This window comes from Podarcis liolepis (assembly GCF_965112155.1).
Source record: "Podarcis liolepis genome assembly, chromosome: 9".
Taxonomy (NCBI): domain Eukaryota; kingdom Metazoa; phylum Chordata; class Lepidosauria; order Squamata; family Lacertidae; genus Podarcis; species Podarcis liolepis.
In genome coordinates, this window is record NC_139564.1 from 9,717,055 (window position 1) to 9,736,692 (window position 19,638).

The window sequence follows — 19,638 nt, forward strand, 5'->3', positions numbered from 1 at the left end:
ACTCAAAATTGCAAACTGACCTTAATTCCCACTTCAACATAAACCTGCGTCAAAAAGGTGGGAGAACCCACTTATATGCTTTTTTCCCACCCGACTTGAAGGTAACAGGACATTTCTTAATTCATCAGTGGTAGGACTTGTGGAAGAGACTGGGGCCTTAGGCACCAAGGAAAAACATTTAAGTTCTCCCAGACAAGCTATGATGTGTTGTAATATGCAGGACTGAAACTGAATGTGTTTATTTTGAAGAAAAAAGTAGCCACGCAGCCCTAATTATCATTATTATATATTTACTTTTCACAACCTGCATTTCCCCCCGGACAGGACTCAAATGCAACTTACAGTTAAAAACAAGAACCGGTACAAACATTTTCTCAAAGAAGCCAATCATTTAAAAACAATTAAACATTGATAAAATTAAAACTCTATACATATGTGAAATCTGTTAAACCCAGTGCTTTTTTTCTGAGGGGACGCATACCCCTAAACATTTTGTGAATCTAAGTTTGGCCTGATTTCAATATGAGTATTTTATTTTTTTTAGGAAAAAAGCACTGGTTAAACCCATACCAATAATTAAAATAGAAAGAGAACAGAACAGTGGAACCTCAGGTTGCGTACATGATCCATGTGGGAGGCACGTTCGCAATCCGCAGTACTGCGTCTGCGCACGCATGTGACACGATTTGGGCCTTCTGCGCATGCGCAAAGTACGATTTAGCGTTTCTGTGCATGCGTGAGTGCTGAAACCCGGAGGTAACCCATTCCGGGACTTCCAGGTTTCGGCACATCCGTAACCTGAAAACATGTAACCCGAAGCGTCTATAACCCAAGGTACCACTGCACCAGCCTTGACCCAGAGCCTTGGGTACTAATTCATTTGTAAGGTGAGGAATGAACTGGAACTAATTCCTTCCTAAAACAAACTTTTCAAGAACTTATTCATGAAGAATAAAAGTCCTGGTTAGCTGCTTGATATAAGAGCATATATGGTCATATATATGTGATATCTGGGACGCGGGTGGCGCTGGGATACAGGTGGCACTGTGGGTTAAACCACAGAGCCTAGGACTTGCCAATCAGAAGGTCGCGGTGAGCTCCCGTTGTTTGGTCCCAGCTCCTGCCAACCCAGCAGTTCGAAAGCACGTCAAAGTGCAAGTAGATAAATAGGTACCACTCCGGCGGGAAGGTAAACGGTGTTTCCGTGCGCTGCTCTGGTTCGCCAGAAGCGGCATAGTCATGCTGGCCACATGACCCAGAAGCTGTAGGCCAGGTCCCTCGGCCAATAAAGCAAGATGAGCGCCGCACCCCCAGAGTCGGTCACGACTGGACCTAATGGTCAGGGGTCCCTTTACCTTTGTAAGAGCATAGGAAGACCTAGCGCAAACGTTCTGTGAAATGTTCTGAGAGGCTTTTCTCTCTGTTGCAGCTATATACACCGCTTTGCCCAGACATTTACGTATGCCCCAGAAGCTCTTCTCGTTGCTCTCTATGACGATAGCCTAACAGTGGCGAACAGTTGTTGTGGCACGGAGGACCCCGCTGCTTGTTTTGCCGGAAAGGTAAGATGCAATATAGTTCTGAAAGCTTCTTTTCATTTCTAAACAGAAGCCCAGCCAGTAATCTAGCAGCTGCATTTTGTTTTTGTTTTTTGTTAAATCATTTTTATTGATTTTCCAATAAAAAACATCCAATTAATATATCCAATCATAATGCTCCAATTAATTAAATAAATTAAATAAATTAAAATAAAAAACTAAAATAAAAAAGACCAAGTTATGGTCCAAATTAAAATTAATAATTTTTTGGAGCTCCCCACAGTCTGGATCTCTGAAGCATATCTCCACATCTCAGTCCTGCCTCTCCTCCTTGTTTCCATATTTTCCACATCTCAATTTTGACGCTTTATAATTCTCTGTCCCCGAGTCCACGATTCTCAATCATGCCAAACATCATGTACTTTCATCCGTCGAATACAGCTTCGTTAGTATATATTTTTCCAACTGTCTTTGTATCAGCGCAGCTTCCTCTGTCTCCGTTCCAATCCGGGATGTTGTCCAAGCCTGTTATCTGAAGTTTAATGGCACAGCAACTTCCAATCATTAATTGCCCAAACCTTCCTTTTGAGCTTCATTCAACCAGTACCTTCCAAGTTAAATTGTTAGGCAAAACTGTTTGCAATATTACAATGTAGATAAACCTTATTCCACAGTTATCAGTCATTTGACGATCCATCAGCCTTTGGAGACCTCACTCTCCCCCCTCTGGGCCCTAGAGGGGAGGCTAGCAGCTGCATTTTGGACCAGATGAAGGTTGCATGTCAAGGGCAGCCCCATATATAGTGTGCCCTAGTTTTAAAACCTGAAAAGCCCGGTCTGAAAGAGACATAGAGTTGGAAGTAATCCACCAAGGGTCATCTAGTCCAACCCCTTGCCTTGCAGCAATCTCAACTAAAGCATCCATGACACATGGCCATCCAACCTCAATCTTAATTTCAGGATAATGGGTTCAATCCCTATGTTGGGCAAAAGAGGGCGGTTGGACTAGATGACCCATGTGGTCCCTTCCAACTCTTGGATTCTATGATGTAATAAACGAAAATCTGCCCTTATTCCCTTATGTGGGATACAAGAGCCCTTATAGAGCCCCTTTGTAGGTCCTCCATCGGTCGGAGAAAAGAACAGAGGCCAACCAGAGAATATTGAGAAGCAAAGCCTGATCTTTATTGAACTGTTGCAACAGGATGCTCCCCTCACATGCAGGAAAGGAGAAGGACCCCGAACAAAGGTGTGTCTGCCCTTATATAGACATTTTAAATTGCCTGCCTTGGAGTCCAAGACCACCCCCAGAAACATCATACCTACATCACAGAAGAGGTGACCTACAACAGAAATCTGAGTGCGTTGTTTATCTCCTGTCTGGCAAGTTACCTGTAAATGGTTACTTGACTGGATACCGTGGGGGAGCCTGGCCAGTCTTTTGTAATGACAAATACTTAGTTCCTGAGCCAGGTCACAGGCTCACCCTATTCATACACAGACATACCCTTAAGACAGGATTTGTGAACAAAAATGCAATGGGGAGGCTCCCCCACCTTCTCCCTCCTTGCAGAGAAAACATTTGGTCAGTTTGGGAGTGAAAATGGTTTCAGGGCAGTCCTCCTGTGCTGCTCCAGACATGTGGTCCACACGCCTGCTTGGTACATTTATGAACATTTATTATATATATAAAAAAAGACTTTAATTTTTTTTATTTCAATGATAAACCCCCTCACAACAGTGAATCTCACTGAGTTACCTTGGGCCAGTCACGAGCGATCTTCTGCCTCCATAGGGTCTCCAGAATATGGCTTGGCATATTAACATGAAAAACTGCCCTAAACGAAACCCTTTCCGTTCCTCGTTTCACATTAAAAATAAAATAAAAAATATGAGGGCAATGTGGGCTTCTAGATGTGGGCTTCTAGACTCTAACCCCCATCAGCCCCAGCCAGCATGGTCAAGGATGATGGTAACTGTAGTCCGACAAATGACTATATGACCACATGTTCCCCATTCCTGCCCTAAAGGGAATGCTAAAAGAACTAGTACTGCAAACGGAAACCAGTTAGTTTAGACATGGCCTGATTATTATTGACTTGCTGTGACACGGAGACAGGTTTTTTCACTGGTGGCATCAGCATTGCAGAATTTCATTATTGTTTAAAAAGCACTTATATATTGCTTAATATGACTGCCGTTCTACATTTTTCCTTATGAACTCCAGAAACCACCGACAAAGTTATTTGATTTGCTTTCGAAAGGAAATGAAATGTGCGGAGCTTACACAACTCATAATTTCCTGGATTTCAAGAAGAGGTGAGCGCTACCTTCTAGATAAGGAGTGGTTGTATAGTAAGCCCAAAATTTGTAAGCATTCAGTGTTATGCACATGGCATAGATAAATAAATAGGAGGCAGAAAGCGGTCTGGGTTCTGGAGAAAATGACTTTGGCGATCCCAGCCACCATTGGACCCAGTGTGTTATGACTATGGTGGAACCTTGGTTCTCGAACGGCTTAGTTGACGAACAAATCGGCTCCCAAAACCCGGAAGTAAGTGTTCCTGTTTTCAAACGTTTTTCGGAAGCCGAACTTCTGTTGCGGCTGTCGGCTACTGTTTCTGGGGTGCCTGCGCCAATTGGAAGTCATGCCTTGGTTTTCAAACGTTTCAGGAGTCGAACGGACTTCCGGAATGGATTAAGTTCGAGAAGCAAGGTACTACTGTATAAGCAATATTGGCTTTAGGCATGACCCCCAGAATATACAGTAACCCCCATGTAATTTACAGTGGTACCTCTGGTTGCAAACAGGATAAGTTCCGGAGCCCCGTTCGCAACCTGAAAGGAACGCAACCCGCGTCTGTGCTTCCGCACAAGTGCGGGTCACGATTCGCCGCTTCTGCACATGCGCGTGATGTCATTTTGCGCATCTGCGCATGTGCAAGTGGCGAAACCCAGAAGTAACCCTTTCCGGTACTTCCGGGTCGCCGCGGGATACAACCTGAAAAAAACGTATCATGAAGCAAATGTAACGGGTATGACTGTATAGGCTTAGCTGTATTTCTTAAGATTTTATTTCAGCTTGTAGATTGGGGTGGAAAACCTCCGTCCCAATTGACAATGGCCACCCTCCAAGTCTCCATGTCTGGCCCTCATGCCTCTCATCAGCCACACCAATTCTGACTCTGCTTATCCCTGTCCTTAAGTGTTTTTGCATGGCTGGGATGTGCCTGTTTATGTTTCCTGCTTGTCTAGATGAAGGGTAGTGAGGTAGCATGTTAGAAACTACTCTAGTACACAAAGGTAAAAAATTATATCCATTGCTCCACCCACTTTACCTCTCTCTCTTCTGATCATTGGCATGTGCCCCCCACCCACCCAAAAAATAGTTGCTCTTGGATTCTAAAATGTTCCCTAACCCAATGTAGATGTTAAGGATTCGATTTGGAGGTGGGGTTCCATGCAAAGTGCTAGCAACACAGCTGTATTGCTTTCTCCAATTTTTCTGGAATAATCAAAACATTTTACGATGCAACGAAACAAAGGACCAGTTGGTGACATGCTATTATAGCTCTCTAATGGATAGGTAGATATTACTTCGGAACATTAAAAGATTCAACCCAAGATCAGTCAAGAAAAAGGGAACCTTGTTTTCATAGATGCAAAGTAGGCTAATAGAAGTGAAATTTCACATGTGATCAGAACCAAGTAAAATCAGATTTGGTGGGAACCTGCCAGTCATCTGCTGGGTTTCTAAATATACCGTATTTTTCGCTCTATAAGACGCACATTTCCCCCTACAAAAATTAAGGGGAAATGTCTGTGTGTCTTATGGAGCGAATGCAGGCTCCTTGGCTCCTGCGAAAGGAACCCGAAGCCTCCGAAGCGCAGTGGGAGTGCTCCTGCTGCGCTCCGGAGGTTTTGGGTTCCTTTCGCTGAAGGGTAGGTGCCCCTTCAGCTAAGGCGCAGCGCCCCTTCAGCTAAGCGGGAGGAAAAATGGAAGGGGCTCTGTTTCTCCTGCCACTTCACTGAAGGGGCGCTGCACAGAGAGGGGGAGAATTTGTTGTTGTTGTTGTTCTCCTCCTCTAAAACAAGGTGTGTCCCATGGTCGGGTGCGTCCTATAGAGTGAAAAATACGGTACATAAAAAAAAAATCCACTATGTGGCGGTATAGTCCATTGGCTTAGTAGTGCCTCATGAAACACATATTGAATGAGTCATTTCCCCCCTGAAATTGCAATATGCAAGGCCTTCTTAAACCAGATATTATGCCCATTCTGCAGGCTAAGAGAGCACTACCACAAGGCGCTTCCCAGTGCCTCTGAAGATACCATTTCTGGGCTGGTTGAGCAAAGGTCTACATTTGCATCCACCTGCTGCCATTTGAACGCACCTCCATCGTATTGCGGGCTGAAGGTAAGGAGCCGTCTCTCCAGCTCAGCAATTCAAGGAAGCAGCCCTTGGATTTCTGGTTTCTAGGACCTACTAGAGACATTGCTGAAATGTCCAGGAAATGTATGTCCAGATGTATGGCAACCAATGTCGGAAGTCTAAATTTTGGCGAATTTCATAAAAAATAAAAACTTAATTCTCTTCTGAGATTTTGCAACAACTTTGCCCCCCAAAAAGAGCTCAATGACTTTTTGTTTCTGGATTTTCACTTTTTGAAATACGGCAACCCTAGAAAATAAGAGTTTTGAAACATTTCTCCCCCCCCACCCCCATTTTCAGGTTCAAAGTGAAGTGGCTTACACATGCACCGGTGATGACTGCTTGGACCAGAACTAATTGTGAGAATATGATTTGTGTCTTCTGGAGCGGGGAAGGCTCAGGTAGGTAGGAAAGCAAAAATAGGCTCTGTGTGGGATGCAGGGTACGGTGTTGTGCCTGTGTATGCACTGAAAAGTTTTTATTTCACAAACATCTCTTTGGGATGTGTCAGGAGTCCAGTCCCCGGCTTGATAACACAGTGAGTGTAGTTCATTAAAAAGGATGATTTATTCTCAAAACAAACAGATAGCTCCAGGAGGCTTTAATGCAGCCTCCTCCATCACCGATCAAGATGACCCTTCTGAAGACCTCTTCCGGATACAGAAGATATTGAACTTTCTCACTTTGCGCCTTTTGCTTTGTTTCCCCTTAGCCTATTCTTAAGAGGGATTGGCTCAGCTCCCATCTCATCTTGTTCTGACAAACTGCTTCCTTCTCTGTCCATGCCAATTGGCACTTCCCGGGAGCATTGGTTGGGTCCCGGCTGGCTCCCCACCGGGGCGGGGGAGTTGGTACTAGCCGACGCTCGTCCTGCATGGCAGTTAACCCTCTCTGTTCCTGGCTGCTTTCTTCATTTGGCTGCAAACCTTCACTGGGGACTAGCTGCAAGTCTTCCCTGGGAGCTGGCTGCAAGCCTTCACTGGGGGCTGGCTCATTCGTGACAGGATGCTACACCTGTGCTATTGCAAGTGACTGAGGATTAAAAGTGTAGCATTGCAAATCCTTTAGGCTGATCATGTATTTCTCTGCACAAATGTATCCAGTGATAACGCTGCACAAGCTTATCTTTGCTAATTAACTCATCCCTTCCCCATAGCCATGAAAGAAATGTTCTTTTTCATATTTGCAGGTGCAGCGAGAAAAGACTTTCTGTGACTTCAGATTGCACACAGACCCTAGATTTTGCTGAGTCAACACTGCTGACCTCTGAACACATATCTTTGTCTAATTTTCTAGAAACCTGATTAGGGCATATTGGCATCTTAATAAAAGCTGTATTCATATTTCCAGCCTTGTGATTGTTTCAATAAGGGGGGGGGGAGAGGGAGCCTTTAAAAAAAAAAGTTGTCTAAGCGCACACCTAGAAATGATAAGAAAAATAATCCCATTCATTATAATTTACGGATTCTACTTACGTTGTTTGTATAGCTCTTTCTCTTCAGAGGGTGAAATGCTTTGCATTTGTGATTCAGCATCACACATTCAGCCCATTTTGCAGACAAGGGAACTGAGCCAGAAAAGGATTGGTGGCAAAAGCCGAATCATGCTAGACAACAGATTCAAAACCCTGTCAAAATAAAAATAGAAAATTCATAGGACAACAAAGCCCAGAAGGTGATGTAGCCAGGCAGACCTACCTCAAGGAGAACACCTCAAAGGAAAATAGTGACCATCTTATGTACTTTAGTATCTATTGTTCAGTGCATGGCCTAGTAATCCTCCACACACATTTTATATGTGCTAGAGGTAAGATGTGTTCTTCTTGCTACATTTCCAGAGACCCGGGGGAAAGGTTGAGGCCTAATGCATGTGTTCACATTGAATAAAATAAAAAAGACATCCTCAAACTTTCTTCTAAAAGACAACAACAGGAACAGGAGCAGGAGTGTCCACAGTACATAGGGGCAATTGAAGCCACCACTGAAAAGGCCCTGCTCCAAGCAGCTACCAATCTAACCTCAAGAGGAAATAGGCATGCTTGCAGAACTTGTTCTTTGTGGATTCTGATTTGAAGAGCTAATCTGATGCACACCTCCTGAGCTAACATATTGTCCAAAACTGAAGTCCCCTTTCATCAGAGGCAGATTTCGGGAGACAATCTTTCTGGTAGCATGTAAATTTCAGAGGTAAGCGAATCCCAAATATCAAACTTCAGAATGCAGAACAGGTTTGGAGATATGAGATGTATCTCAATATGCCACAAGGAAAACGGAATAGGCCCTCTGAGTTCTGGAAGACTTCCCAACATCTATGTAAGGCAGGCTAGAAGACCAGCCAGCAGAAAAATGAACCAGGGAGGAAGGAGGGGCAACAGACCTTCCCACTCACATTGTTTGTATATCTGGGTCCAAAAGGTTAATCAGCTCAGACTAAAGGTACTTAATATGTGTTGACTTGTACCATACAAATCAGCATTGGAAAAGGAGCTCAGCCCTTATTATGAAACACGTCTCTATTTAGCCATTCCCATGGTTTGAGGAATCTGTAAGCTTTTGGGACGCAAGAGGCAGAGCTAAATTGAGTCAAAGTTGCCGCTGTTGGCAGAAGCTGAGCCCCATGTACTGCATGCAAAGACAGACAGGCCTGAGTCTAGCACCAGGTCCCTATTTGAAGGAAAACCCTGTTTGGAGGACTGTGTGGTCCAAGTCCATTTAAAGACAACCACAAAAAGAAGATACAGTGTGGTCTAGTGTTTTGAGTGCTGAACCAGGACCATGGAGACCAGGGTTTAAATTCTCGTTCAGCCACCAAGCTCTCTAGGTGACCTTGGGACAGTCGCTCACCTACCTCACAGGGTTGTTGTGAGCATAAAATGGGTAGGAGGATAGGTATGTACACCACCTAGAGCTCCTTGGAGGAAAGATGGGATATAGGTTTGTGAGAGAGGGGGGATGCCACGGAGGTACTCTTCCAAATAGCTGGACAGTAGAGAGGTAAAAAGGTAAAGGTAAAGGGACGCCTGACCATTAGGTCCAGTCGTGACCAACTCTGGGGTTGCGGCGCTCATCTCGCTTTATTGGCCAAGGGAGCTGGTGTACAGCTTCCAGGTCATGCGGCCGGCATCGCTAAGCCACTTCTGGTGAAGCAGAGCAGCGCACAGAAACACCGTTTACCTTCCTGCCGGAGTGGTACCTATTTATCTACTTGCACTTTGATGTGCTTTCGGACTGCTAGGTTGGCAGGAGCAGGGACTGAGCAACGGGAGCTCACCCCATCACGGGGATTTGAACCACCGACCTTCTGATTGGCAAGCCCTAGGCTCTGTGGTTTAGACCACAGCACCACCTGCGTCCCAGACAGTAGAGAGAGAAGGACACAAATCATCTGGCCACAGTTTCCCCCAGTGTAGTGAAATGGGTTGCAGTGGGTGACAACCCTAAAAGAAAACCTAAGTTTTCAGGAAGGGCTTGCACTAGAATATCAGATTCCTAGGATTCTTGAAGAGATCTCTAGTCCACCAAAGCCTCAATAAACCTAGTTTTATTTCATGAAGAAATGTGTATTCTTATTGCTTTAGCCTGCAGATGGCAACATTGCACTATCTGTGAAATAACATCACGGCTCTAGTCTTCCTCTGTCCTCCTGTCTCTTCTCTTTGGGGCAAAAGGAAAGCTTAGAGAACCTCTGACCCACTGCTTGAACTCATTATGGATTGTGTCTGGCTCACCTCTCTCTGCCTAACAGTAGGGCAGGTTTTGTCCTGGGTGCTTTGCTGTGCTCTGGAGTCTGTCATGCATAGTCTCAATATATTCCGTTTACCAGCAATGCTCCTTTTTTGTGGTACTGGAAAAACAATTGCATTGTTTTTATGGTATATAACACTTTATAGCGCAATGTTCTATTGTATCACACGATACGGCATGCACACACCATTTGAATGGCAATGCCCATCAAGTTTGCCTCCTCCAGCCCCCTCAACTATTTTATGGAGGCGACAAAGGGTCCTTGGCCCCTGGGAGTTGGCTCCTATGCAGGAAACTATAAAACCTCTGCAAAATTCCACTCTGACATCAGAGTCAATTGCATCAAGAGAGGAGGAGGTGGCTAAAAGCTCAGAGGTTGAGATGGAGACCACAAGAGCAAATAGATTAGAAGCTGCCAAAGGGTATGTAGGGGTGAATCTACACTAAAAATAAGTCATAAATTAAATTGTTACAACAAAAGAAAAAATCTCTATGTAAAATCGCATAGAAATGTTTTGTGCTCTACAGCACCATCTGGTGTTGCATGTCTATAATGCATTTTAAACACTGGGTTTTTTTGCTGATGTAGCTGAGTCCAGAGACTGTTGGGGAGTGTTCCAGAGGTCACTGAACATCTGCTTTCGATATGTCGCTGTCCATGGTCAATGTTACCAGCTTGAATAAAGCCAACATTGTGGATAAAGCTCACAGTGGACCATGCTAGCTGTGCATAAGTTCTAATTTATGGAAGGAGTGATAGAACAGAGCATGCACAGCAACAATTTGGAGCAGGGCCACTTTCCCCAGTCTTTGAAAGCACTTCCAGACAACCTGTTTATTGAATAATCATTCTGATTTGCTTGCACGGTGGTTAGATGATGTTGCATCAAAGAAGGTGTTACCTGTCTACATTGCAGTGCATTCTGCCTTCACTTTTCTTATGAATGCACAATAAAAAAAGACCTTCTGATTTGAAAGCAAGAGGAGTGGAAATGGCAAAGAACCCTTTTTAAAGGCAGAATCCGGATGTTCAACCTATCTGGAATGCTATAGAAGTGAATTTCCTGTATTGGCAAGTTGGGGCTGACAGGTCCCTCCCAATTCTATGATTCTCAGATATCCAATATAGGAAGAAAGTATTTGAAAAGCACGACAGGATTATAGCAGGGACGCCAAGGTAATGTTCTACCAAAAACTCCTTTCAAGTCCTGGCTGAATGATTCCATTGACCTCATAAACCCAGTCCTCAGGCCAGGAGGCAAACAAATTGCCTGGGACATTTCAAAGGAGAGTGAAATCATAAGGAAATTCCTGAGAGACATACAGGATCTCCAGGCACAAACAGGATCAGCTGGGAGAAGTACAGCATGGTCCCATATATCTTGATAGCCCTGGCCTGGCCTAGCAAGTATTTCCCTTTGTTGGGCAAAATTAGGGGTGATATCTTGCCATGGGAACTATAGAGCTGGCCAATTGCTTCTTGGGACAGAACAATCAAAGAGGGGACAGCAAAGGATGGGGAAACCAAGGTGGATCTCTGTGTGAAAAGAATAGACTAGCAGTTTGAGGCAGACTGAGAAAAGATGCAGAGAACTATAGTTTAGACTCAGGGGAAAAAACCTTTTGTTTTTTCTCCTTGGAAATCTGATGTGAGAACAGGGGGTTGTGATGGTGTGCTGGGGGGGGGTTAAGCTATGCCTCCAAATTAACTTGTATGGGGGGTTTTGCGGGGGGAGGGTGCAAATATTCAAACATAATGTGTCGTCTTTTAGAAGCAACTGATTTTTAGAGAACTCATCTCTTCGTCCCTAGTTTATCCCTTTCCCATGGCTGTGGGGGGAAACAGATTTTCTTAATTTGTTCTGAAGTTGGGTGTTTTTTTAAACAAAACAAAAACAAAAAACGCCTAGGTGCAGTGTTTCGTATAAGCTTCTGAACAGCATGTTCTCAGAGACCTTGATACTTAATAAGAGCATTTTGATTCCTTTCTTCCAAGCATTCCTGACCACATTTTCTTACTTTTTTTAACCTTTTTTCTTTGGGGGCTGACATTTCTCTGATCCCCACAGATTAATCGTTAAGTGAAAAATGTGAGATTTCGAACCATAGTAGCCAAATCCTAGGGGCCAAGGGGTCTTCGGTCCCCAATAAAATATTTGAGGGGTCCGGGGGCCCCAAAGTTGATGGGCAAATTTATTCAAGTTGGCACCCCTGGTTCCTTGAAGCCATCAGTTTTAACTGCTCTAACATCACAGTTCAGACTAGGCAGTTATGCAAAAAAAATTCACATGGGAAGCAGGTGATAAATTCGCAGTTGCATTCAGTGTGATTCTTGCTCATGTATCTTTCAGCTGCTTTTCAAATTCTCATCAATAACCGCCAGCTGAGTAGGCAAAGACATCTGAATGGAAGCATTTATTGCTGGCATAGAATCTTGACTTGAGATCACGGCCTTTTTACGCAGCGTCCCTGTCAGTAGAGTTTCTCAGAGACCAGAAGGCACCACATGGGAAGTGAGGATCGCGTGAACAGAGAGAGGGAGAAAGAGAAAATGCCATTTGTCGTTTCTAAGTAAACAACACTTCCATCATTTATTAAAATAATGTTCTTTCCATCCCAGTCTCATATCACCAAAGGGCGGTTCAAAGTGTGGGAAGAATAGCTTGGTTTATCAATGCATCAAACATTAACTTGCTTAGACCTATAAATTCTGCTGGTTTTTAACTAAGGTTTGCTTCTTTCGTTCTTTTAAAGGGATATTTCCTTAAATAGCCTTTTATTGTCTCTGGTGGATAGAGGCGCTGGCCCTTTAACAGCGCTAGAACAGGCAGGAACCTACAGGTGAAGCCTTTCACATCCCCGAACTGTTCCATTCAGCAAAACTTCCTCTTAATATTTCCATTCCTCAGCTTCCTATGTCAACCAGTCACTGTGAACATAGTAATAGATGTGTGACTGCCCTAGGCTTCCCAACAGGCCAAGTTTGGGGGCAGCAACAGCGCTGCCTACCCCCTGGGTCACTTTTCTTTCTGTGTCAAAATAAAAAAATTCCTTCCAGTAGCACCTTAAAGACCAACTAAGTTAGTTCTTGGTATGAGCTTTCGTGTGCATGCACACTTCTTCAGATACACTGCATGCACACGAAAGCTCATACCAAGAACTAACTTAGTTGGTCTTTAAGGTGCTACTGGAAGGAATTTTTTTATTTTGACTATGGCAGACCAACACGGCTACCTATCTGTAACTTTTCTTTCTGTGGTACAAGTAGGAACTGCAACAAAATGTTGCATGGTGAAGTATTCCTGTTTAGCACACAAGCCATGCTCCACACCATCAGCCCAACACATACCCAACATCTTGTGGCCACTGAGCATGCTCAGTTCTTGTTGGACATTTTGGGAGGGTTTGTTCTTAGAGCTTTTTCCTAAAGCTGTTGTCTTGCCACCCTCGGGGTCCAGTCTCCCCACCATGCCTGCAGATATCTTCTTCTTCAGTGTGGATGGTTGCATTTGAGCTTCAGAAGGGTGGGCAGCCTGAAGGTGGCTTTTCTATTAGTATATAGATGGAAATAAGCCTTGGTTTTTCTATGCCTGTTGTCTTTGTCCATGAAGTTTTCTTGGCAGGGATACTGGAGTGGCTTGCCAGTTCCTGCTCCATGTGGATCACGTTTGGTCAAAACTCTCCACTATGACCTGTCCATCTTGGGTGCCCTGCATGGCATAGCTCATAGCTTCTCTGAGTTATCTAAGCCCCTTCGCCACGGCAAGGCAGTGATCCATAAAGGGGAGGCAGTGGAAAACAGGAGTGCCTGGTGTGCACAGGTCCATGGGGTCACGAAGAGTTGGACACGACTAAATGACTAAACAACAACAACAACAAGCCTTGGTTCATTAAGTCTGTATTTCCCTCTTCCTCCAATAGGCAGGAAAAGGAGGGCACGTGCCAAACTCCCCTCATCTCGTTGGCATAGCTGTCAATGTTTTCCTTTTTTTAAGGGAAATTCCCTTATTCCAAAGAGGATTCCTCACAAGAAAAGGAAAAAGTTGACAGCTATGCTCAATGGGCAAGCAGAAATTCTCGTGCTGATTGAGTCTCAGTACAGCGTTGAGTTCTTCCCTTTACAACAGGGTAGTGCAAACCCCTTCAAACATTTGCCTGACAGAACACTGATCTAACCTTGGAGAGACCTGAGTTCAAATCCACACTCAGCCATGATGCCCACTGGATGTGCTTGGACCCATCACTATATCTCAGCCGAATCTACTTCACTAGAGTGTTGTGAGGATAGAAGTGTCCTCTTGCTCCCCCCTCTCGCCATGCCCTGTTCCGGGGGTTTCTCCCAACCCCCCAGAGTAGATTTGTGGGAGGAGTGCAGGAAGGAGAGCAAAGAAAGTCCTGTTGCACTAGCTGGAGTCTTTGCACTGGCTTCTGCTAGTACAGCAGTTTAATCCAGCTCAGTTTTGCAAAGCAATATTCTCTAACACAATGCAGTTGGGTATGTTACAGATGCATTGTTGTGGACACATCACCCTAATGTATGCTTAATTGTATGCACAATTCAAAGTGTTGTTACTGACGTCTAAAGGCCTAAATGGCCTCGGCCCAGTGTAGCTGAAGGAGCATCTCCACCCCCATCATTCTGCGCAGACACTGAGGTCCAGCGCCGAGGGCCTTCTGGCGGTTCCTTCAATGGGAGAAGCAAAGCTACAGGGAACCAGGCAGAGGGCCTTCTCGGTAGTGACACCCACCCTGTGGAATGCCCTCCCATCATGTCAAAGAGATAAACAACTACCTGACATTTAGAAGACATCTGAAGGCAGCCCTGTTCAGGGTAGTTTTTAATGTTTGATGTTTTATTGCTTTATTCTTATTCTTATTAATATTCTGTCGGGAGCCACCCAGAGTGGCTGGGGAAACCCAGCCAGATAGGCAGGGTATAAATTAGTAGTAGTAGTAGTAGTAGTAGTAGTAGTAGTAGTAGTAGTATGCATTACAGTGGTGCCTCGCAAGACGAAATTAATCCATTCCGCGAGTTTCTTCGTCTTGCGGTTTTTTCGTCTTGTGAAGCACGGCTATTAGCGGCTTAGTGGCTTAGTGGCTTAGCAGCTATTAGCAGCTTAGCGGCTATTAACGGCTTAGCGGCTTAGCGGCTATTAATGGGTTAGCGGCTTTAAGAAAAAGGAAACAAACTCGCAAGAACGCACAAGATGTTTCGTCTTGCGAAGCAAGCCCATAGGGAAATTCGTCTTGCGGAATGACTCAAAAAACGCAAAACCCTTTCGTCTAGCGAGTTTTTCGTCTTGTGAGGCATTCGTCTTGCGGGGCACCACTGTACTTGGCCATAGAACTAAACTGCAAAATTCAGAAATGCGCGAATTCTGAAGGGTTGCTGCATCTCAGTGTTTTATTTTTTTGGAATGTGCAAATTTGGTTGATACACCTTTAAAGGCAAACGGAATTCAATTTATCCCCCATTGCAACCCACCTGGGTGTAATACTGGTGCTTAAGTGCCTCATTCAGAGGCTCTCCTGAAAAAAGAAGCCTTGTGATCTTGTAATGTTTCGGTTTGAGACTTATGGCACAAAGTTTTGTTTGACAGCAAACACTGGCGTAAGCTTTTTTTGGCACCTTCTCTTTATAGTCTGTCTCCCACCCCCCAACCCCCAACCTTTTTCTTCTTCTATTTTTGTAGTGGGTTGGGATGATCTGAAGGAACAGGATTTGCACCGCTGAAGTAATGTTATGTTTTATTAATAGCAAAGGCCGAGCTATCAAGTTAAATGTCACCTTACAGTCAGCTCCTTGGGCTTCTAAGATATCACAGGTCATGGAGCTAGATATTGAAAGGAAAAGTCTGGCTCAGAGCATGCTGAGGAAGAGTGCAGACTGCTGTTTCCATGATGCTATGGCAGGATGTCCAAATGTTGGGGAAATGGCTCAGTTCTCTCTTCACTGTTGGAGGCAGGATGCTTCGGAATACTAGTTACTGGAGGGAAGCAAGCTGTTGAGCTCAAATCCAGAATAGAGGACCATGGAATTATGGAATTCGTTCCCACAAAAAGTAGTGATGGCCACCAACTTGGGTGGCGTTAAAAGAGAGTTAGACAAATCCAAGGTAAGTCTATCAATGGCTACTAGCCATGAAGGCTATGCTCTGCCTCTGTGGTCTGAGCAGGGCCGGATATGGGTTTGATGAGGCCCTAAGCTACTGAAGGTAATGGGGTCCTTTATATGTCCAGCTGTCCTTTGTCGACAACAAATTGTCACTGTTTTTGTGTGTTGAATATGCTATATGGTAATTTATGGACCTAATAGGTATCTAAAGCCGTTTGCACATATTGCCATGAAGACTTTAGGCTCCCTATATATAGAGATGAGCAAACAAGTGATATTTTAGGGAGCAGGCTAGCAGGCGGGGCCCATGACTTACATCATAGGAGCCTACACAACACAAACCACTGTTGCTGTATGTAGGTTCTATTTTATTTGTTTTGTATCTTATATTTTGGAAATGTACATCCAGGTTTTTTTCCTTTAATTTTTTGGGGGCCCCCAAGAGAGTGGGGCCCTAAGCTATAGCTTGTTTAGCTTATACGTAAATCTGGCACTGGGTCTGAGGCTCTCGAGGTCTTCCAAGCAACCAGGGACTGTGTTTGTGTGCCCTCTGTCTTTGCTCCACCTTTTTCATGCCTCTCCTGGTTCTGGGAGTCGGTGGAGAGCGGAGCTTGTTGCAGCAGGAGGGGGAGACACTTGTAACTCTTCACCAGTGAGACTCATCTCTGCCTCTTGACCTTCCTCCCCTCCCTCGCCTGCTTCAGCTTCTGCCTCTGATTCTGCCCTTCTCTCTGCCACAGACTCTCCCAGCTCACTAAGCCCTGTTACCTTTTCAGCTTCTGACACCTCCTCCTCCCAGTCTTCTCCCTCTTCTCCCACCACCACTCATCATTGTCCCACCACCATTCCCCAAATTCTAAGCTTTCTTCCCTTGGTGGTTCCCCAGCTGGTTCTTTCCACCTTTCCTCTGCGTCCAACCAGTCCATGACAGAGCCCCTCCATTGTAGGATCGGGTTGTATATATGTGTAGATAAACCATACATCATAAAAACACCACAGTCTCCGCTGTCCCTCATTCCAAGGGAACTGAACCCTGGGTAAGTGCCTGGAACCCCTGGCGCCACTCACCACTTGGAGATTGCAGTGGCACGCAAAAATATGTTAGGAACCAAAATGTGGTGGGGAGATCACAACTTTAAGGTCTCTCTTGTTGGGTGAAAAGTCTCTGACCTATCCTTCTTTCAGCTGTGTTGTTCTTGTTGTTTATAAATTTAAACCTATCCTGACCCAAAGTCTACACGTAACCATTACCATAATCAGTGCTATTTTTCTAGAGGAAGGAGATCCTAGAACTCACCACGAATGCCTCCCTTGGTCTCTTATAATGGCAATGGTGCCCACCTGAGAGGTGCTGGTACTGAGGCTGGGGGGGGGAGCCCTGACCATAACCCTTAGCCTAACCCCCTAATCCTTGGACAAACATGGCCTAGCTCTCTGCAGAAAGATGTGGAATAACCCATCAAGAGATGTATCATGTGATCGCATGGCCTGATACAGAGATCAAAAGAACTGGCCAGCTCTCCAAAGGCTGAAGATTCCTGTTGTTAAGAGCAGCATGGCTTCTAACCATCTTCTCCAGGTTGTTTTATGAAGCACACAGCTTATGAAAGAACCGAATAACTCTCAGAAGCCCTTTTTCCTTCTGCTGATATGTGTCAGCCTATGCCTAAGGACAGCTTCAAAGACCCATCATTCATATTTAGAATGCCTAGCATTTCATTCCTTCCTAATATAAAGTTATTGAAGGTAGAAAACTATAATACTTTGTGGATGAGGTGTGTTGTTGTTTTTTTAAAAAAATGTTTTCTTATTGACCCAAAGAATTTAAGCTAACTGGCCAGCTCATCTCCTAGTTAAGATAGCTTCCATTTCACAGACATGAAAAGGGAGTTGCTTGAGAAGCGCCGGTTAAGGAAAATAATTTGTGTCTCTTGCCTTTGAATATAAACGCACAATCTGAAGTTCTGAGCTAAGTCAAAGGAGCAGGGGTGGCACTGAACTGTCCTCAGATGTTATTTCTCCAAAGAGATTTCTCTGAAGCCATTTCCACGTGATGTGTCTAGACATCTCAGCACCAAGGGTGGTAGCCAACTAAGTTTTACTCAAAGTTGACCTGTTGAAATTAGTGACTCTAACTTAATCATGGTCATTACAATGAGCCTTCTCTGAGTACGACTTAGCTGAAGACCACCTATGGACTAGAGAAGGGAGGGAAATTCTCAAGCTCATCAGAGCTCATTCTCGTAGCGAGAAACCAAGACAAACTCTGAAGTAGAAGTCAGTCTTCCCTCCCGCTATCAGAGAGCACCCCTCTAGCCCTCTCTGGGCCCTCTCTGAGTTCCAGGGCCAGGGAAACCAAAATCCTGCAGAGTCGCTGCAAAGAGAATAAATTAGCACACAAGACATAACCGGCTGTGTTCTTGGATAAATAAGGTATACTATTCATGTATCAAATCATAAATTTCAATGGAAGTAACTCATAAAGTTCAACAAACAAGACCCAGTGGATCTACTACTATGCCATAAGATCCACTGTCCTGTAATATCACACCTGAGCTTTAAGTACTGATGAAGCCCAGGACGGCGAAACAAGGCCAGTATTCCGGAAATCCTTGTCTTAGACTCTGTGAAAGGATTCTGTGGAACTGCTATAAACTTGCATGTGGATTGTTTGGACCTTATGAACAGACAGGTGGAATAGACACTATTACACAGATGGACCTTATGCATGAACTGACTAGAGAATGATCTGATCCACTGGGTCTTCCGCTTTGTTCGTTTGTTGAACTTTACGAGTTACTTCTGTTGAAATTTGTGGTTTGATACATGAATAGTATACCTTATTTATCTAAGAACACAGCCGGTTATGTCTCGTGTGTTTATTGAGTATGCTTTACATGACCATAGGTTTGTTTGTTGTTTTGAAAGAGAATAAATTAAGCATCATTTCACCTGATCACTCAGTGCTGCTCAGATGTTGGCAACAGGTTTAGCTAGTAGGTCCATCGCAGCCCTTCAGGATGACATTGGCTTAGCTTCCCTGATGTCACAGAGGGTCTGAGCAGCCATTGGATCCTTTGGCAAAGTACATAGAGGAACTTGGGAGACCTTTGAATTCTTCGCTGTAAAATGAACCACTCACATTCCGTGAACACGTCATGCACTTCCAAAACAGCTCCTTGCCTACTGCAGACAGACAGGCTTTGGAGCCATTTGATGTTAACAGGCTGACAACATTTGCTGCTTGGGTAAGCAACACTATGCAAAAATGCATGCCGTAATAAGTCAGTTAACCTATAAAATGTCTCTTAGTTACTGCATAAGACAAATACTTTTAGAAGATTCAGAGTCACTTAGTCGTGATAAACAAGATCCACAGAACAAATAGTGAATAAAAACTTTTTGTTTTTTTACATAAAAAATACATTTTCCTCCAATATCAACAGAAGTAGATGCTTTCAGATCTCATCCCAGCAGCAGAATAGCTAGAAATTTAGGGAACTGCCTTTCTATCAGTAATGGGTCACACCCACATAATGCACTTAAAGCACATTTAAAGTGTGTGGCTTCCCCTAAAGGGATCCTGAGACCTATAGTTTATTGAGGGTGCTGGGAATCGTAGCACCGTAAGGGCAAACTACAGTTCCCAGAATTCTTTGGGAGAAACCATGGGCTTTGAATGTGCTTTGAATGAATGCTGTGGGTGTTATCAAGAGCCCTAACACATACACCATCTCAGCTTGAATTAGCTTGACTTGGAAAGACAGGACTTTTTTTATGTATGCTACTACAGCAGCAAGAATTCTCATCG

The 19,638-nt window shown here is 44.3% G+C and overlaps 1 protein-coding gene across 1 annotated transcript in view; it reads left to right on the plus strand.

The window, feature by feature from the left end:
• GC (GC vitamin D binding protein) overlaps positions 1-7,312 on the plus strand; it is a 41,698-nt gene extending 34,386 nt beyond the window's left edge. The window contains exons 9-13 of the mRNA XM_083458845.1: positions 1,430-1,562; positions 3,766-3,857; positions 5,822-5,954; positions 6,270-6,370; positions 7,159-7,312. Coding sequence (XP_083314971.1) covers positions 1,430-1,562; positions 3,766-3,857; positions 5,822-5,954; positions 6,270-6,326 — 415 coding nt within the window. The 3' untranslated portion in view covers positions 6,327-6,370; positions 7,159-7,312. The remainder of the gene's footprint in view (positions 1-1,429; positions 1,563-3,765; positions 3,858-5,821; positions 5,955-6,269; positions 6,371-7,158) is intronic.
• The last annotated feature ends 12,326 nt before the right edge of the window (positions 7,313-19,638 follow it).